Raw genomic sequence first — 18,875 nt, 5'->3', positions numbered from 1 at the left:
CCAATCAGAGCCTAGGGGGGCGGGGGATGGGCAAAACGAAGAGGAACCCAATGACTTGGCAAAAGCTGCTAAACCGCTTTTTTAAAGGGCCAAGTCTGGGACGCGTCGCAATTTATCACCCCCACCCCCGCCCGTTCCATAAAAGAGAAACGTGTAGACAGGATCCGTGACTTTTCCATAGACTCCCAGTTGAGTATGAGGATACCGAAAAGGATCAGCCTGGGGTGAGAGACAGTTCCTCTGTATCAAATACAGGCTCCACCAAGTAATTGGTGTGGTTCCTAGGAACTCCAGAATTCCCAGCCTGTGTTCAGAACAATGTGCCTTTAAGGAAACTTCCTGCCTTCCACCCCAGTAACAGCTGATTGCTGGAAAGTGTGACCTCAGGGGACGAATCAGCTGTTACCACATCCTCCTCCTGGCCTGCCCTCCTCCATCCCCTTATCCCCACCCCACCCCCCACTCTACCTCCGCCCCAACCCTCCTGGGTCTTCAGGAAAGAGAGGAGATGGAACCCCAAATATGGGGGACCTGCTTGTATGTCCTTTCCTCTTTCACTCCAAGACTATCTCCCCCCCCCCCCCAACCCCCCATCTGCTGTTTAGCTTTTCAGAGGTCTGAGCTTGGAACGAGCGGTATTTCCTGTCTGCACAGCCAGTTCACACTCAGCTCATACCCGCCTTCCCAGGTCTAGAAGGAGGCCAGTATTGGGGAGGCTCAGAATGGTGGCTGGCTGGGTGTGTGGGTGCTCCAGGAATGGTACTGGGAAAGGTCCAGCGAAGCTGCAAACCAAACCTAGAGGAGAGGAATAGCCATGGAAAGAATGCTTCCTGGGGCCAGAAACCTGCTCCCCAGGCCATTTGCCCCCTACTCCCTACTCAAGTTGCCTTATTCCTTCCCACACTGGGACTAGCTAATGGGACTCTCTTGGCTTCACCCATTCACTCCACTTATAACTTAGATGCCACCTGGCCCTTGTTTTATTTACACTCTCACCCTCCACAGCAGGCGTGCTAATGTGGAGCCTCCCAGAGACTGCAAGTGGAATGCACTGATCCCAGAAACCAGAGGCTTTGGCTAGGAAGTCCTGCAGGAAGACCCAGGTAAATATTTTTACCCCAGCCCTGAGCAGGGAGTCAGGGTCATTCCAGGACAAGCTTAGTGTTAAGTCCCAGGACTGACTTGGCAAGGTTGGGAGAAACTGAGCAGGGCCTTGGCCAAGCTTGGAAGAAAGAGGAACCTCACCAGCTGCCCCCATTATCCATTATCCTTACAGTGGAAGTCTCATTCCCTTCTTATCCAAGACCCTCGGAGTAGGCCCATGTCCATTTTGTTCTGCTAACTCTCCATTCCCCCTCACCCCTCCCACCCCATTGGGCAAAAGCACAGGCTTTGAGTCCAGGGTTTCTCAACCTCAGCAGTATTGACATTTTGGGCTAGATAATTTCTTGTTGTGGGGACTGTCGTTTGTAGCATATTTTAGCAGCATCCCTGGTCCACTAGATGGAATTAGCAACACCCCCACCCTGCAGTTATGACAACCATGAATGTCTCAGGACATTACCAGATGTCCCCTGGGGGCCAAAATCTCCCCCAGTTGAGAACTACCGAAATCAACAAACTTGGATTCAAATTCCAGCTCTTACCAGCTCTGAACTTGAAGATGCTCAACATCTCTGCACCTCAATTTCCTCATCCACAAAATAGAGTGAATAATAAATTCAGAGTTTATTGTAGGGATTAAAAAAGGATTATGTTGTTTTTATTAAAAATTTTTAAAATGTTTATTTTTGAGAGAGAGAGAGAGAGAGAGAGAGAGAGCACTTGAGGGGGGAGGAGCAGAAAGAGAGGAGACAGAGGATCTGAAGCAGGCTCTGTGTTGACAGCAGAGAGCCCAGTGAGGGGCTCGAACTCATGAATGGTGAGATCATGACCTGAGCTGAAGTCAAATGCTTAAACCTACTGAACCACCCGGGTGCCCCGAAAAGGATTATGTTCGAAAACACCTAGCACAGTACCTGGCCCACTGGCCCACAGTTGGCACACTAAATGTTAGCTTCCTTCACTTTTCTCACTGCCAGATCAGCAAAAACTAACCTCACTCAGCATGGGCTGACTGCCGGGGCAGCTGCAACTTCCCTCCTTGACTATCCAAGCCATGACCTCCAGGAAACTCAATATTGAAGTTGGCGAAAGGGAGTGGCTAATTTGGTCCCAGATTCTCCAAAGCCCAAGGGTGCTTGGGTTGGGATTCCAGGGAAATTGGGAATTGAGCTGTTACAGAGCATTATATCAAGATGTGGCCTGCAGATTGCCTGCATCAGAATTAACTGGGGTGCTTGTTAAAAATTCGGGTCCCTGGGTCTCATTCCAGACTACTGAATCAGAAGTACATCATAAAGTTTGAAAACCACTGTTTTAGGCCTCAGGTTGGGGAAGGTGTCAGTGCCCCAGAAATCTTAGTGCCCAGCATTGTAAGGACATCCTATTCAAAGGAAGAAAAGAATTCTTAAGGTTAGTTACACTCAAGGTCATTGTTGTATTGCAAGCCAAAACCACTAGAGGGCAGGACATACACGAATTTACAGAAAGAAAAAGTAGTGCCTATTCAGACTAGGTAAACAAACCCGAGCAAAGACCAGGTGGACCCAATTTCATTGGTACTAAGAAGCAGGCACTACCCACTGACCATCAAAACCTGTTCTCTGGCCTCAGGTACTCAGACCAAAGTTCGGGATGCGAGATTGTCAAAGAACGCCTAATTTCTCAGGTGAAAAAATAAAACTTCATGGCCAAGGAGCACAGTGAACATTGGTTTTAGAAGGAGATACTTTGGGTTTGAAATTTGGCTCTACCAACTCTTAGCAGTGTGACCTTGGGCAAGTTGCCTAAGGTAGTCAGCTTCCTCATCCTAAATGGTTATAAAAATATCTCCTTAAACAAAACAAGATATGCAAAGTGTTAGCAGGGTGCCTGGCTCCTAATCAGTGCTCCATGAATGATGTTTGTAAGTTATAACTGCCCAAGGCCATGTGAACAAGCACATCCGGGGCTCCCACTGTGTCTTCAAGAGGATGCAGATGGAATCAGATCATAGCTGAACCATTTGTTTCCTCTCTAATTAGGACTGTAGTTTTTCTTTTCTTTTTTTTAATTAAAAAACTGTTTTTAAGTTTTATTTATTTACTTTTGAAAGAGAGAGAGAGCATGAGCAAGGGAGAGGCAGAGAGAGGGAGAGAGAGAATCCCAAGCAGACTCAGTGCAGCACAGAGCCCGATGTGGGGCTCGAACCCATGAACCATGAGATCATGACCCGAGCCGAAATGGAGATGGATGCTTAACCGCCTGAGCCACCCAGGCGCCCCGGGACAGTAGTTTTTCTTGAGTGCCTTTATGGATTCCTCCCTCTACACCAAACTCCTACTTGAGGCAAAATCTCCTAGGAGTGAGACTCAAAAAAACAGAGCCAGTGGTTTTGCTACTATGTCCTCAAATGGCTCAGAACCGAGACCCCCGGATAGTTTTGGCACCAGCTGTCTGGTTTCTGCTCCCTGTCCTGTGCTGCACCGTTCCCCTAGCCAAGGTAGCAACTGCAAGGCTCTGACCACAGCAGGCAGGCTCTGGCACCTCAGAGGCAGATCTTCAACGGGAAGTCTTGGGGGAACCTTTCCTCCCAAGAACTACAGGCCTCTGGGCCTGGACCGCTTTTCTCCCTCTCAGATGGCTCAGAATTTGAAAGAGAGAAAGAAAGAGCCCTGAGAGGGCTGGGGAGGGGGGAGGACTGTAGGACAGAAAGTGTGTGCACCAGCTTCTAAGTTGCCATTCTGCCACTTGGGCAAGTCTCTTTGGCGGCTCTTGGTTATGACTTGTGAAATATAAAGAGTATTAACCGTCTTCTGTATTTTAGGGGTGTTGTAAAAGCCAAATGGAATGCTACTGATTAAATGTGTTGGAAAATTAAAAGCTCCTTCTCTTGGTAGGCAGCATGGAGGCCCTGAAGGGACTTAATGTCAAAAGCCCGGCTCTGCCATCGGTTTCTTATCTGTAAAACCAGAGGGGCGGTGGTATCAGCCCGCTAAAGGCTGGGATCTCCGGCAAAATCCTTCCTAAATCCACGTCCTGGTGCGTGCAGGAGGAAGCAGGGAGGGAAATCTCATGGGCTGTTCAGCATCCCCCTCTCCTGCACCCCGAGAAAGCGAAGCCGCAACTGCACTGGGAGGGAGGGCACCGAGGCCTGCCAGGCGGTGGCGCCGGCGGGAGGCGCGGTCCGACCGGCCCATTTGAGCCACGTGCGGTTGTTTCCGTGCCGGGGCGATCACGTGAGCCGAGTCAGCTGACCGGTCACGGCAGAGCCAGGCTCGGGCGCCCCGCAGCCCCTGCCCGGCTGTGCCCGGAGCGCAGGACCCTGCAGTGGGGTAAGAGCGTCCCCGCCCTCCCCTCCTCTGTCCCCGGCCCCTCCGCCCCCGCCTCTGCCTCAGCCCGGGTCCCTCGCCCGTCCCTACCCGCCCGGCCTGGCACCCCGGAAGCCGTCGCGGGAAGGGCCGTGGCCGGGCTCAGCCCCGCGCTGCCCCCAGGCGGCCAGGAGGGGATGGCCCCGGGGAGCAGGGGGCGGGAAGTCGCTCTTACCAACGGGGCCGAAGGCTGGTCCCCGCCCCCAAGCCCCGACATGGAGGAGCTGCTCCAGAGCGTGGAGAGGGACCTGAACATCGATGCCCGGCAGCTGGCTGCGGCCCCGGGGGGCACCCACGTGGTGGCCTTAGTGCCCGCGCGCTGGCTGGCCAGCCTCCGCGAGCGCCGGCTGCCCCTGGGACCCTGCCCCCGGGCAGAGGGCCTGAGCGAGGCGGAAGTGAGGACTCTTCTGCAACGCTCTGTGCAGAAGCTGCCCCCCGGCTGGACGCGCGTGGAGGTGCACGGGCTGCGGAAGCGGAGGCTGTCCTACCCGCTCCGTGGCGGCTTGCCTTTCGAGGAAGGGTCCGGCAGCCCTGAGACCCTCACTCGCTTCATGCAGGATGTGGCTGCCCAGAATTATCGCAACCTGTGGCGCCATGCTTATCGTACTTATGGGCAGCCGTATAGTCATAGCCCTGCCCCTTCAGCTGTCCCTGCCCTGGACTTAGTACGACAGGCTCTGCAGAGGGTCTATGGTTGTTCCTTCCTGTCAGTGGGTGAATTTACCCAGTGCCCATCATATACAAGAGATGGTCCCTGTCCCCCTCGGGGCAGCTTGGCCTGTCCCAGTCTTTTGCGAGCTGAGGCCCTGCTGGAGTCGCCAGAGATGCTGTACGTGGTGCACCCTTATGTGCAGTTTTCCCTGCACGATGTGGTCACCTTCAGCCCTGCCAAGCTGACCAACAGCCAAGCCAAGGTGCTCTTCATTCTCTTCCGTGTGCTGAGGGCTATGGATGCCTGTCACCGCCAGGGACTGGCCTGCGGGGCCCTAACTTTGCACCACATCGCTGTGGATGAGAAGCTTTGCAGCGAGCTCCGGCTGGACCTGAGTGCTTACGAGAGGCCCAGGGAGGAAGAGAATGAGGAGACCCCTGTATCAAGGGCTGGGCCAGGCACTGAACTTGGAGAGGAGGGAGGTGGGGGGGCTGGGTGTCCCACCTGCCGGGAGGAACTTAGAGGCCTTGTGTTGGATTGGGTCCATGGCCGCATCAGCAACTTTCACTACCTCATGCAGCTAAATAGGCTGGCAGGTCGGCGGCAGGGGGATCCCAACTACCACCCAGTGCTGCCCTGGGTGGTGGACTTCACCACACCCCACGGGCGCTTTCGAGACCTGCGCAAGTCCAAGTTCCGCCTCAACAAGGGGGATAAGCAGCTGGACTTCACATACGAGATGACGCGGCAGGCATTTGTAGCAGGTGGTGCGGGCGGCGGGGAGCCACCTCACGTTCCCCACCACATCTCGGACGTGCTTTCCGACATCACATATTATGTGTACAAGGCTCGGAGGACACCCCGGTCGGTGCTCTGTGGACATGTGCGGGCGCAGTGGGAGCCCCATGAGTATCCCGCCAGCATGGAACGTATGCAGAACTGGACACCCGACGAGTGCATTCCTGAGTTCTACACCGATCCCTCTATCTTCTGTTCCATCCACCCTGACATGCCTGACCTAGATGTGCCAGCCTGGTGTGGCTCCAGTCAGGAGTTCGTGTCTGCACACCGGGCACTGTTGGAGAGCCGAGAGGTGTCCCAGGACCTACACCACTGGATTGACCTCACATTTGGCTACAAACTCCAGGGCAAGGAGGCTGTGAAAGAGAAGAATGTGTGCCTGCACCTGGTGGATGCCCACACACACCTGACCAGCTATGGCGTGGTGCAGCTCTTCGATCAGCCACACCCCCAACGCCTGGCTGGGGCTCCTGCCCTGGCCCCTGAGCCTCCACTCATCCCCAGAGTGTTGTTCCAGACCATCCAGGAGAGCATAGGCCGGGAGGACTTACCAGGACAGCTTACAAATGGGGTGGGCAGGCTGGTTTTGGAGGCCACTCCCTGTGAGGCTGGCTGGGCCAGGGAGAGGCCCGTGGCAGGGGAAGATGACTTGGAACAGGCCACAGAAGCTCTGGATTCTATCTCCCTCGCAGGGAAAGCAGGTGACCAGCTGGGCTCTTCCGCATCTTCCTCCAGTCAAGCCTCCCCAGGCCTTTTGTCTTTCTCAGTGGCCTCGGCCTCTCGAGCAGGCCGCAGGAACAAAGCTGCTGGGGCCGACCCTGGGGAAGGTGAGGAGGGGAAGATTCTTCTTCCCGAGGGTTTCAATCCTGTGCAGGCTCTGGAAGGGCTGGAGAAACTAGGCAACTTCCTGACCAAAGGCCTAGGGGGCCAATTGGAGGTGCCTGAGCATGCCCAGGTTCAGCCACCCGTGCAGCTGCAGGACCTCTTCCATCGGGACATGCAGGCGCTGGGTGTCCTGTTGGCTGAGATGGTGTTTGCCACCAGGGTCCGGACACTGCAGCCTGACGCGCCTTTGTGGGTACGCTTCGAGGCCGTTCGGGGCCTCTGCACACGCCACCCCAAGGAGATCCCCGTGTCTCTGCAGCCCGTGCTGGACATGCTCCTGCAGCTCAGTGGACCCGAAGGCCCTGTGGCAGCAGGGAGGGGCAAGCTGGCCCCACTCTTTGAGTACAGGCCCATCTCCCGGGGATTGCCTCCACCCTGTCCGGCCCAGCTCCTCAGCCCCTTCAGCTCCGTGGTTCCCTTCCCTCCGTACTTCCCGGCGCTGCACAAGTTCATCCTCCTGTATCAGGCAAGACGCGTGGAGGACGAGGCCCAGGGGCGGGAGCTGGTGTTTGCTCTGTGGCAGCAACTGGGTGCAGTGCTGAGTGACATCACTCCGGAGGGCCTGGAGATCCTGCTGCCCTTCGTGCTGTCACTCATGTCTGAGGAGCACACGGCTGTGTACACAGCCTGGTACCTATTTGAACCTGTTGCTAAGGCCCTGGGCCCCAAAAATGCCAATAAGTACCTACTGAAGCCTCTCATTGGTGCCTATGAGAGCCCCTGCCGGTTACACGGCCGCTTCTACTTGTACACTGACTGCTTTGTGGCCCAGCTGATGGTGCGGCTGGGCCTGCAGGCCTTTCTCATCCACCTGCTGCCCCACGTCCTCCAGGTGCTGGCTGGTGTGGAGGCCTCCCAGGAGGAAAGCAAGGGCCTGGTGGGGGCCACTGAGGATGAGGAGAGTGAGCTCCCAGGGGCTAGGCCCAGCCCCTGTGCTTTTGGGGAGGAAATTCAGATGGATGGTGAGCCTGCTGCTTCCTCGGGCCTGGGGCTCCCGGACTACACGTCTGGTGTCAGCTTCCATGACCAGGCCTACCTCCCTGAGACCGAAGACTTCCAAGCTGGGCTCTATGTGGCCGAGTCCCCACAGCCCCAGGAAGCTGAGGCTGTGAGCCTAGGCCGGCTGAGCGACAAGAGCAGCACCAGTGAGACCTCCCTGGGCGAGGAACGGGCTGCAGATGAGGGGGGTGCTCCTGTGGACAAGAGCAGCCTCAGGTCAGGTGACAGCAGCCAGGACTTGAAGCAAAGCGAAGGCTCAGAGGAGGAAGAGGAGGAGGAGGAAGGCTGTGTGGTGTTGGAGGAGGAGGAGGGAGAGGGGGAGCAAGACGACATCACCAGGACGTCTGAGCTCACTCTCTCTGACACGGTGCTGTCCATGGATACTGTCGTGGCCCGTGGTGGCGACACAGATGGGGAGGAAGAGGAGGAACCACTAACTGAGCAGTCGGAGGGCAAAGAACAGAAGATCCTTCTTGGTGAGTTCTCAGGCCTCGAGGTGTTGTAAAACAGTCCTCTGGTTTGTTTTGTCTTTTTATCTTATCGTATTATTTATTTATTTGCATAATGTCTACACCCAAACGTGGGACTTAAGCTCATGACCCTGAGATCAAGTCGCATGTTCTCACCGAGCCAGCCAGGTGCCTCAGGGTTCTGTTTTGTCTTTTGATTCCGATATAGTTAACATACAGTGTTCTATTAGTTTCAGGGGTACAATGTAGTGATTCAACAATTCTGTACATTGCTCAGTGCTCCTCACAGCAAGTGCACTTTAATCCCCATCACCTATTTCACTCATTTCCCCATCCACCTACCCTCTGGTAATCATCAGTTCTCTATAGGTAAGAGTCTGTTTCTTGGTTTCTTCCTCTCACTCTTTTTCTCTCTCCCTTTGTCCTTGCTTGTTTGTTTTGTTTCTTAAATTCCACACATGAGTGAAATCGTGTGGAATTTGTCTGTCTCTGACTGACTTGTTTTGCGTAGCATAATACTCTCTAGCGCCGTCCATGTTGTTGCAAATGGCGAGATACCATTCGTTTTTATGGCTGAGTAATATTCCATTGTACATGTGTACCACATCTTCTTTATCCCTTCATCTGTCAATGGACACTTGGGCTGCACATAGTTTGGCTCTTGTAAATAATGCTGCAGTAAATATAGGGGTGTGTGTGTCCCTTGGAAATAGTGTTTACATATTTGGGGAGTAACTACCAGTAGTCCAATTACTGGATCATAGGGTGGTTTTATTTTTAACTTTTTGAAGTACCTCCCAAGCACCTTCCATAGTGGTTGCACCAGTTTGCATTCCCTCCAGCACTGCACATTTCTCCACATCTTCGCCAACACTTACCTGTTTTTTGTGTTGTTGATTTTAGCCATTCTGACAGGTGTGAGGTGGTATCTCATTGTAGTTTTGATTTGCATTTCCCTGATGATGAGTGATGTTGAGCATCTTTTCATGTGTCTGTTGGCCATCTGGATGTCTTCTTTGGAGAAATGTCTGTTCATGTCTTCTGCCTTTTTTTAAATTGGATTATTTGGTTTTTGGCTGTTGGGTTGTATCAGTTCTTAATATATTTTGGATACTAAGCCTTTATCGGATATGTCATTTGCAAATATCTTCTCCCATTCAGAAGGTTGCCTTTTAGTTTTGTTGATCATTTCCTTAGCTATGCAGAACCTTTTTATTTTGATGTAGTCCCAAAAGTTTATTTTTGCCTTTGTTTCCCTTGCCTCAGGAGACATAGCTAGAAAGATGTTGCTATGGCTGATGTCAGAAAAATACTGCCTATGCTCTCTTCTAGGATTTTTATGGTTTCAGGTCTCATGTTTAGGACTTTAATCCATCTTGAGTTTCTTTTTGCATATGGTATAAGAAAGTGGTCCAGCATGATTCTTTTGCATGTAGCTGTCCAGTTTTTCCAATACCATTTGCTGAAGAGACTTTTTCCGGTTGTATAGTCTTTCTTTTGTCAAAGATTAATTGACCATATAATTGTGGGCTTTTTTCTGGGTTTTCTGTTCTGTTCCATTGATGTGTTTATTTTTGTGCCAGTGCCATACTGTTTTGATTACTACAGCTTTGTAATTAATATAACTTGAAGTATGGAATTGTGATACCTCCACTTTTTCTTTTTCAGGATTGCTTTGGCTATTCAGGGTCTTTTGTGATTCCATACAAGTTTTAGGATTGTTTGTTCTAATTCTGTGAAGAATGCTCTTGGTATTTTGATAGGGGTCGCATTAAATGTGTAGATTGTTTTGGCTAGTATAGACATTTCAACAATATCCATTCTTCCAATCCATGGAAGAACCTTCCATTCCTTTGTGTCATCTTCAATTTCTTTCATCCATGTTTTATAGTTTTCAGGGTACAGGTCTTTCACCTCTTTGTTTCATTTTATTCCTAGGTATTTTACTGTTTTGGGTGCAATTGTAAACGGGATTGTTTTCTTAATTTCTCTTTTTGCTGTTTAATTCTTAGTGTATAGAAATGCAACAGATTTCTGTACATTGATTTTGTATCCTGTGACTTCACTGAATTCATGTGTCCGTTCTAGTAGTTTTTTGGTGGGGTCTTTAGGGTTTTCTATAAATAGTATCATGTCATCAGCAAATAATGGAAGTTTTACTTCCTTTACCAGTTTGGATGGTTTTTATTTCTTTTTGTTGTTTAATTGCCGTGGCTAAGACTTCCAGTGGTGAGAGTGGAAATATTTGTCTTGTTTCTGACCTTAGGGGAAGAGCTCCTAGTTCTTCCCCATTGAGGATGACATTTGCTGTGGGTTTTTCCTATATGGCCTTTATTATGTTGAGGTATGTTTCCTCTGGACCTACTTTGTTGAGGGTTTTATGAATGCACATTGTACTTTGTCAGGTGCTTTTTATGCACCGGTTGGAATGATCATATGGCTTTTATCCTTTCTTTTATTGATGTGATGTGTCATGATGATTGATTTGTGACTATTGAACCACCCTTGCATCCCAAGGAGTAAATCCCACTTGATCACGGTGAATGATTTTCTTAATGTATTGTTGGATTCAGTTGGTTAGCATTTCGTTGAGGATATTTGCATCTATGTGCAACAGAGATAATGGCCTGTTGTTCTCTTTGTGTCTTTATCTGGATAACGGCTGCCTCACAGAATGAATTTGGAACTTGTCCTTCCTCTTTTATTTTTTGGAATAGTTTCAGAAGAATAGGTGTTAGCTTTTCTTTACTCTGGTTTTCATTCAACATTTCTGAGTACCTAGTCTTTGCTAAGCAGTGGGTGCAGCAGATTCACACACAGCACAGATGTGGGCCTGCCCTCCTGGAGCTCACCTGTAGCCGAGGAGATGCCACACTGTAGACAGTGTCATGTAAATGTCATGTTAGTGCTGTAAAGAACAGGACTGGCTGCTATGAGGGAATATAAATGGGGCTTAGATCAAGTTTTCAGGGTCCCATGAAAGTAGGGCTGGTTGAGGTCCAATGAATAGGAGACAGCAAGCAAAATGGTAGGGTTTACAGTGGGAAGAGCATACCAGGCAGTGGGAACAGCATGTGTGAGGCTCTAAGGTTGTCATGGTTCCATTGAAGAATCAGGGACTGAATTCTGCTCCTGAACCCAATATTGTACTGTATTTAAAAAAAAATTTTTTTAATGTTTATTTATTATTGAGAGACAGAGAGACACAGAGCATGAGCAGAGGAGGGGTAGAGAGAGGGGGAGACATAGAATCTGAAGCAGGCTCCAGGCTCTGAGCAGTCAGCACAGAGCCCGACACAGGGCTCAAACTCACAGACTGCGAGATCATGACCTGAGCCGAAGTCGGTCGCTTAACCAACTGAGCCACCCAGGCGCCCTTATCGTACTGTATTTTAACTAACTAGAATTTAAATAAAAGTTTGAAGAAAAAAAAAGAATCAGTGCAAACCTAGGAAGTTTAGACAGAGAGAGTGGAAGGAAAAAGAAGGAGCACAGGCCATAGGGTGAGGGAGCCAGGGCCTGGCCAGGCCTCATTTAGCAGCTTAGGAAGATTCGCTGAAAGGATAACCTTCCCGCAAGGTGTGCTGAAGGAAAGGAGCCTGGAGTAGCCCCAAAGCCAGGGCCACGTGGGGGCAGTCCCAAAGCCACAGGCCACCTCTGCCACTGCTAAATAGAGGGTGGTGGTGTGGGGCACCCGGCTTTGACTGGGCCCCTCGGCAGGTCTGCAGCCGGGCTGGCCAGGAGAGGTGCCCTGGGGTGGGGTGGGAGGCGTGGCAAGTCACCATTATCTGATGAGCTCAGGGCCCGTTCCTGCCCTGCAGATACAGCCTGCAAGATGGTCCGCTGGCTATCTGCCAAGCTTGGTCCCACAGTGGCCTCTCGCTACGTGGCCCGGAACCTGCTCCGCCTGCTGACATCTTGTTACGTTGGTAAGGCCCGTGTTTGGTGCTGGAGATGGGGCTTCGTCCCAGCCCCTCTGTCTATCTTCAGCCCCCTGCAGGGGATCCTTCCTACTTCCACCTCCCAGGCAGGTCCTGGGTCCCCGTCTGTAAGCTCCTTCCTTCCTTGGGTAGGGCATGGGGTGGCCCCCAGGCTAGGGTGACGAGGAGTGGCTACCACAGTTCCTGGAAGGCCGCCCTGCCTCCTGCCTGCTGTTAGCTACTCAAGGCTGCTGGTTCTTCCTTGGCAGGGCCCACTCGGCAACAGTTCACCGTGAGCAGTGGTGAGAGTCCCCCGCTGAGTGCTGGCAACATCTATCAGAAGAGACCGGTGCTGGGTGATATAGTGTCGGGGCCCGTGCTCAGCTGCCTCCTCCACATTGCTCATCTGTATGGGGAGCCTGTCCTCACCTACCAGTACCTGCCCTACATCAGCTACCTGGTGAGTTACTGACTGGCAGTCCCAGGGGAGGTCAAGGAGCTTGAGGGCGGACCTGGGATCCCTGGGGGCCCCAGGGGGTCCGTGGACAGCCTGGCCCTCACCTTCTCTATGGCCCTAGGTGGCCCCAGGTGGCACCTCAGGCCCCAGTCGACTGAACAGCCGTAAGGAGGCGGGGCTGCTGGCAGCGGTGACTCTGACCCAGAAGATCATCGTGTACCTCTCGGACACCACCCTCATGGACATCCTGCCCCGAATCAGCCACGAGGTCTTGCTGCCCGTGCTCAGCTTCCTCACTTCCCTCGTCACTGGGTAGGCTCCTGCCCCACCCCTGTGCCGGGGAGTAGCTCAGCTGAGGGAGCTACCCAGGAGGGGCTGGGAAGCTTGGGGGCGACACCGGACTGGGTGTCAGGAGTCTTTGTTATCAGGATTCCTGGTTCTGATCCAGCTGTGTGACCCTGAGCAAGCCACATCTTCTTTCTGTGCCTCCGGTTCCTCTCGTCTGGTTTGGATCAAATTTGTCTTGTAGTTCTTTTCACTTAAATCTTTTCGTAGATTCTGGGCAAGTCCCGCAGAGTTGTGGAGAGGTGGGGGGTGCTGGAGCTCATGAACTCTCTTTCCAGGTTCCCGAGTGGGGCCCAGGCCCGGACTGTCCTGTGCGTGAAAACCATCAGCCTCATTGCCCTCATATGCCTGCGCATTGGACAGGAGATGGTCCAGCAGCACCTGAGTGAACCTGTGGCCACCTTCTTTCAAGTCTTCTCTCAGCTGCATGAGCTTCGGCACCAGGTAGGCAGACCTACCCCCCTTACCTGGCTGGGTTGGGCTGGGCAGGGGCCGTGAACTCGGCTGACTCCCTGGGCCTCCCTGCCCACAGGAGCTGAAGCTGGATCCCGTGGGCCGCAGTGAGGGCCAGCTGCCAGAGGTGGCCTTCTCCGATGGGCAGCAGCGGCTGGTGGACCCTACCCTGCTGGACGAGCTGCAGAAGGTGTTCACCTTGGAGATGGCGTACACAATCTACGTGCCCTTCTCCTGCCTGTTGGGTACTGCCCCATCACATTCCCTCACAAAGCCTCTGTGGCTATGTCTCTTCTCTGGGGAGGGCCCCATGCTCCCCTTGCCCCCAGAATCAGTAATGAGCATTCAGTGTTCTGGGTCAGAGCAAAGGGATTTGGCCTTGGACCTCAGAGTTCCAAGGTGCTGTATAAACAGGGACTGAGCATTAGCCAGCAAGGAGGCACAGGAGCTGGCCTAGAGTATCCCTGGGGACGGCAGGGCCACCAGGCTGACGTACTGACATCTCCCGGAGCTGAGAGGAATTAGCTGCCCACTATTTCCGTAGCCTCCCGTATGGGCCCGGCACTGCCGAGCAATTATGTGTGTCATCATCTTAAATAGGATGGACAGCCCTGTGGTCAGATATGTCATCGTCCCTCTACTGAAATCTAAGCCCTGGGAGGGAAAGCACCCCCTGGCTTTTACCATTCTATTTCTGATGCCCTGCGTAACGCCCGGCACACATAAAAGATGTTCGTGTGAATGGATCTACCTTTCTCTGTGGAAGAAAATAGGCTCGGAGATGAAGAGTTACTTGCCCAGAGTTGCACAGCCAGGACCTGCCCTGTTTTCTGTGGTTCCCAAGCCTTGGATGGGTGGTGGCAGCGGCCTTCCATCTTCCCTAATCTGAGGACCTCTCCCACTCCCATCCAGGTGACATCATCCGGAAAATCATCCCCAACCACGAGCTGGTTGGGGAGCTGGCGGGGCTGTATTTGGAGACCATCAGTCCGAGCAGTCGCAGCCCTGCCGGCGTGGAGCCCACGGTGCCCAGCGCCGGCCCTGAGTGGGACCCCCAGAGTGGGGGCTGCTCCCGGGACGACGGCCACTCGGGGACCTTTGGGAGCGTGCTGGTCGGGAACCGCATCCAGATTCCCGATGACTCTCAGCCTGAGAGCCCCGGCTTGCTGGGCCCCATCCCTGGCGCTGGCAGTGGGGGCCCCAGCAGCGAGGAGGACAACGCGCTGAAGCGGGAGCTGCCGCGGAGCGCCCACGGGCTAAGCGGGAACTGGCTGGCGTACTGGCAGTACGAGATCGGCGTGAGCCAGCAGGATGCCCACTTCCACTTCCATCAGATCCGCCTGCAGAGCTTCCCGGGCCACTCGGGGGCTGTCAAGTGCGTGGCGCCCCTGAGCAGCGAGGACTTCTTCCTGAGTGGCAGCAAGGACCGCACGGTGCGCCTCTGGCCACTCTACAACTCTGGGGATGGCACCAGCGAGACGGCCCCACGCCTCGTCTACGCCCAGCACCGCAAGAGCGTCTTCTTTGTGGGCCAGCTTGAGGCCCCGCAGTATGTGGTGAGCTGTGACGGGGCTGTGCACGTCTGGGACCCCTTCACAGGTGAGCGGGCCCAGGTGAGGCCTGTTCTGTTGCTGCCATGCTGTGCCCTGCCAGGCCAGGCCTCTGGGTGCGGGGACCCAGGGTTGGGCGGTTGGGGTGTCTTGGTATATGGTGTGGGACAACCCAGCGAAGCTGCACAGAGGAGCAGTTAGACCTGAGTTGGAATCCATTAGCCTTAAGTTTGAATTGGTTCTGCCAACTTATTTGCGGAGTTACCTTGCTCAAGTCACTTTGATGCTGGAAGCGTTAGTGCTCCCCATCTGTAAAATGGGAATCAGAACTGGTTTAGAAGATAATGCACATAGGGGTTTGGCTTAACACATAACATGTCATACAAGTTTGGCAGAGTTGCTTGATGATTTTTTGGCATCGTGTTAGGGAGAAATAAGGTTAATAAGGTTTTTAAAGGGGGAGGGGATGGAGTAGCATCGAGGTAGACCAAGGAGAGGTAGCATTTGGTCAGGGGGTGCTGTGTGAAGAGTTTGGGGACAGGAGCCTGGCCTGGCCATGGATGCAGGAAGGTGGGGGGGTCAAAAATCATCTTTAGTATTTTCTTAGGTCCCCTGGGAGATGAGAGGCAGTTACAGGGTATGTCAGGGAGATAGGAAGGGTTGGGGTTCTTCCATCTGCTACTGGGACCCTAGATCCACTGTGCCTTTCCTTCCCAGGGAAGACCCTTCGCGTAATAGAGCCATGGGACAGCCGGGTGCCCCTGACTGCTGTGGCTGTCATGCCTGCCCCCCATACCAGCATCACCATGGCCAGCTCTGACTCGACCCTGCGCTTTGTGGACTGCAGGAAGCCCGGCCTGCAGGTCAGGGGCGTTCGGTTCCCTGAGCCCTGGCTTGGATGCCCAGCAGGGAGGAAAGTCCCTGAAGAGAGAAGCAGGGTGTAGTTTCTCTTTGGAGACAAATCACCCATAGCAGCAAACGCTGGGGGGTGGGACTCTGATCTGGGATGAAGGGGTGCCCTCCCCTCGATGGGGGATAGAGGCTCAGGCCTTTCAGCCGTGTGGGCTTGGGGTGAACAGGACCTCAGGGAGAAATGGGTTGGAGTGGGTGGCAGTGCTTTAGCTCATCTCCCTCTGTCTGCAGCATGAGTTCCGCCTGGGTGGCGGGCTGAACCCGGGGCTTGTCCGCTCCTTGGCCGTCAGCCCCAGTGGCCGTAGCGTCGTGGCTGGCTTCTCCTCGGGCTTCATGGTGCTCCTGGACACCCGTACAGGCCTGGTTTTGCGTGGCTGGCCAGCCCATGAGGGGGACATCCTGCAGATCAAGGTGACTGACGTGGTCCCCTTTCCCTCCTCACTGCCCAGCCCAGCCCATGCTCCAGGCCCTCTTAGGGCCCACCCGGGACCGGCTCCCTCGTACATGCCCCATGGCTGATGGGCGGAGAGGGTTAGGAGCCAGCTCTTCTGCAGGGGGCCCTGGCGGCAGGCAGGCCACGGGGGCGGGAACCAGGGGGCGAGCTGACCCTGCTGTTCCCTGGGGATGTTCTAATGAGTAACCCTTGTCCATATTTGTCTTGCTTGGAGGATCAGGGGTCGGGTCCTGTCCGTGACCCAGTTCAGGTTAAATAAAGCTCAGCTGGGAGGGTGTTTACTGCCCCCGACCACTGAGCAGAGTCCATGGCCCGTGCTGGGCTGCCCTGGTGGGGGTAGGGACACCCGGGCATGGGGATCCTGCCCCTACCCCCGCCCATTCTCAGTCACAGACCTTGGGGAACTGCCCAGGGAGGGACCAGGAGGAGGAACAGGACTGTATGTGGGAGGATTTTTCCAGGCAACTGGCACTCCCTCCCTATCCTGACTGGAGCCAGGGGACATGCACTGCCAATACTAAGGGCAGGCTGCCCCCAACTCTGTCCGGGGCCCCAGGGCTTCAGGCACCTCTAAGTTCTGACCTTCCAAGGAAGGCTTTGGGGTCAGCCTGGGTATTACCTGGCAATGCCACTTACTGGCTCTGTGACCTTGGTAGGATTACTTAACTTTTCTTAGCCTCATGTTTTTTCTCTATAAAATGGGAACAACAGCATTTACGTCATAGAGTTGTTATGAAAATTAAATGTGGTAATATGGCATGCCTAACAATATGCCTAGATACAGTAAGTGCTCAAATGATAGTGATGACTAGGTTAAAGACACTTTAACATATTAACTAGTGTTAATGTAATGTGGCGGGGGGGGGGGGGGCAGCTGGTCCCCTGCCCGGGATCCCCTGTCTTCCTGGGAGATACAGTGCGAGTAAACAGAAGACCTTGGAGCTCGGTGGGCACATGGGAGGGCCCAGGCCCTACTGAGGCTCTCTTCTCCCTGAGCAGGCGGTGGAGGGCAGTGTCCTGGTCAGCTCCTCCTCTGACCACTCCTTGACTGTGTGGAAGGAGCTGGAACAGAAGCCCACGCACCACTACAAATCAGCATCTGACCCCATCCACACCTTCGACCTGTACGGCAGCGAGGTGGTCACCGGCACCGTCGCCAACAAGATCGGCGTCTGCTCCCTGCTTGAGCCGCCCTCCCAGGCCACCACGAAGCTCAGCTCTGAGAACTTCCGAGGCACGCTCACCAGCCTGGCCTTGCTGCCCACTAAACGCCACCTCTTGCTGGGCTCGGACAATGGGGTCATCCGCCTCCTGGCCTAGGCCAAGGTGGGGCTGGCCAACGAGGGTGGGCAGACATCCCCCGGGAGTCCATCCCTTACCCTTGTCTCCCCAGCAGCTCCCTCTGGGCAGGCCTCAGGCCCCACACTCTGTGCCCACATGGCCTGCCAGCCACAGTGAGGCAGGGGTCCAGGTTCCTGAACCGCCAGAGCCACCAGTGCTGCCAGAAGGGATCTCATTTGTGGCTTGGGGAGATGTTGCCCCGAGTCAGCAGGAAGCAAGAGAGGGAGCACAGGAAAGCATCGCTGCCCTCTCTTCTCCCCAGCTCTGCCCCCTGAGTCCACATGGGGACAGGGAAGCTCTGAGAAGGAGAAGGGAGACTGGCCCTGTCCAGCCAGTGTCCAGCCAAGGACACCCCCACCCCCACCTCCCCTCGTGAGCCCTCTGTGCCCCTATCTCACAAGGGCAGGGAAGCCGCTCCAGTCCAGGACACTGATGGTGCTTGGACTCCAGCCTCTAAGGAGGGCTGGTCCTGGTCCAGGAGTTAGGGGCCTTGGGGTGGGGTTTAAGTGTCCACCCAGCCAGGCCCTGCCCAGTATGGGACCAGTAGGGGAAGAAAGAGGGCAGGACCAGGGGAGGGAAGATGGACTGGTCCAGCTGGTGCCTGCCAGGAGTGACCCCATGCCTTGCCTGCCCATCCCTAACCACAGTGTTTGTGCCTTGAACTGAAGAGGCAGCCCCTGGGCCCAGAACCCTTGGGGAGTGGTCCAACACCCTGAGAGAAGGGGCAGGAATGATCTCTGCATCTCAGGTCTCTCCCAGGGGACAGGAAGACCCAGGCATCCCCGGACCCTCACATTCTGGAGCAGAGATGAGGTCTAAGCCTGGGCCCTTACTGCCTCTTCACTATTTGCAATAGATGTAAATATGACCAATAAATCTTTTGGAAGAGCCATGGAACTGAGTGAGGCTTTTCTTGATGATGGTTATCAGGGTGGGAAAAAATTGAGACCCAGCAGCTTCCAGGGCAGTGAGGAGAGTGAGAAGTAGGGCGGGAGGAAGGTGGGAGACAGCCTGATCATTGCTCTTGGGCACCACGGGGTACGGGGCTTCTGGTTCATGCAGCCCCAGGTCAGTTTCCTGAACCCTCAGCTTGGGGGAAGGTAAGGAGGCTTTGATCCTGCTGAGGGAGGATGCTGGCAGAGGCCATGGACCTCTCTCTTCTCTCCACCCCTTCCAAACCCAGAC

At 54.2% G+C, this 18,875-nt stretch overlaps 1 protein-coding gene and 1 long non-coding RNA gene across 4 annotated transcripts; both read left to right on the top strand.

Moving 5' to 3' along the window:
• Positions 1 to 394: 394 nt before the first annotated feature.
• On the top strand, positions 395 to 1,852 carry LOC109494240. Its single transcript, XR_002738095.2, has 3 exons — positions 395 to 537; positions 1,006 to 1,103; positions 1,640 to 1,852. It is a non-coding gene; the product is annotated as an uncharacterized LOC109494240 (long non-coding RNA).
• Positions 1,853 to 3,325: 1,473 nt separating this feature from the next.
• On the top strand, positions 3,326 to 18,587 carry WDR81 (WD repeat domain 81). 3 transcript variants are annotated; one of them, XM_003996418.5, is made up of 10 exons: positions 3,326 to 8,264; positions 12,080 to 12,187; positions 12,448 to 12,638; positions 12,757 to 12,947; positions 13,259 to 13,424; positions 13,513 to 13,678; positions 14,346 to 15,032; positions 15,701 to 15,846; positions 16,127 to 16,306; positions 17,349 to 18,587. In XM_003996418.5, exons 1-10 carry the CDS (start codon positions 4,589 to 4,591, stop codon positions 17,667 to 17,669), a joined length of 5,832 nt encoding a protein of 1,943 aa, XP_003996467.3. In that variant the 5' UTR covers positions 3,326 to 4,588; the 3' UTR covers positions 17,670 to 18,587. The 3 variants fall into 3 exon arrangements, 2 of the variants coding, with proteins under 2 accessions (XP_003996467.3, XP_011287329.2); XR_006589745.1 differs by lacking the exon at positions 17,349 to 18,587 and having other exon boundaries at positions 4,310 to 8,264; positions 14,346 to 15,046; positions 16,127 to 16,264; XM_011289027.4 differs by lacking the exons at positions 15,701 to 15,846; positions 16,127 to 16,306; positions 17,349 to 18,587 and having other exon boundaries at positions 4,311 to 8,264; positions 13,513 to 13,623; positions 14,346 to 14,797.
• The last annotated feature ends 288 nt before the right edge of the window (positions 18,588 to 18,875 follow it).

Source organism: Felis catus, chromosome E1 (assembly GCF_018350175.1).
Source record: "Felis catus isolate Fca126 chromosome E1, F.catus_Fca126_mat1.0, whole genome shotgun sequence".
Taxonomy (NCBI): domain Eukaryota; kingdom Metazoa; phylum Chordata; class Mammalia; order Carnivora; family Felidae; genus Felis; species Felis catus.
Note: the sequence above shows the minus strand (reverse complement) of the source record. Positions and strands in the feature narration are given on the sequence as shown.

Coding starts and splice junctions, on each gene's coding strand:
- WDR81 (XM_003996418.5), top strand. CDS start 4,589: ATGGCCCCGGGGAGCAGGGGGCGGGAAGTCGCTCTTACCAACGGGGCC. Junction 12,948..13,258: donor CTCACTTCCCTCGTCACTGG/GTAGGCTCCTGC, acceptor CTCTCTTTCCAG/GTTCCCGAGTGGGGCCCAGG. Junction 13,425..13,512: donor TGCATGAGCTTCGGCACCAG/GTAGGCAGACCT, acceptor CCCTGCCCACAG/GAGCTGAAGCTGGATCCCGT.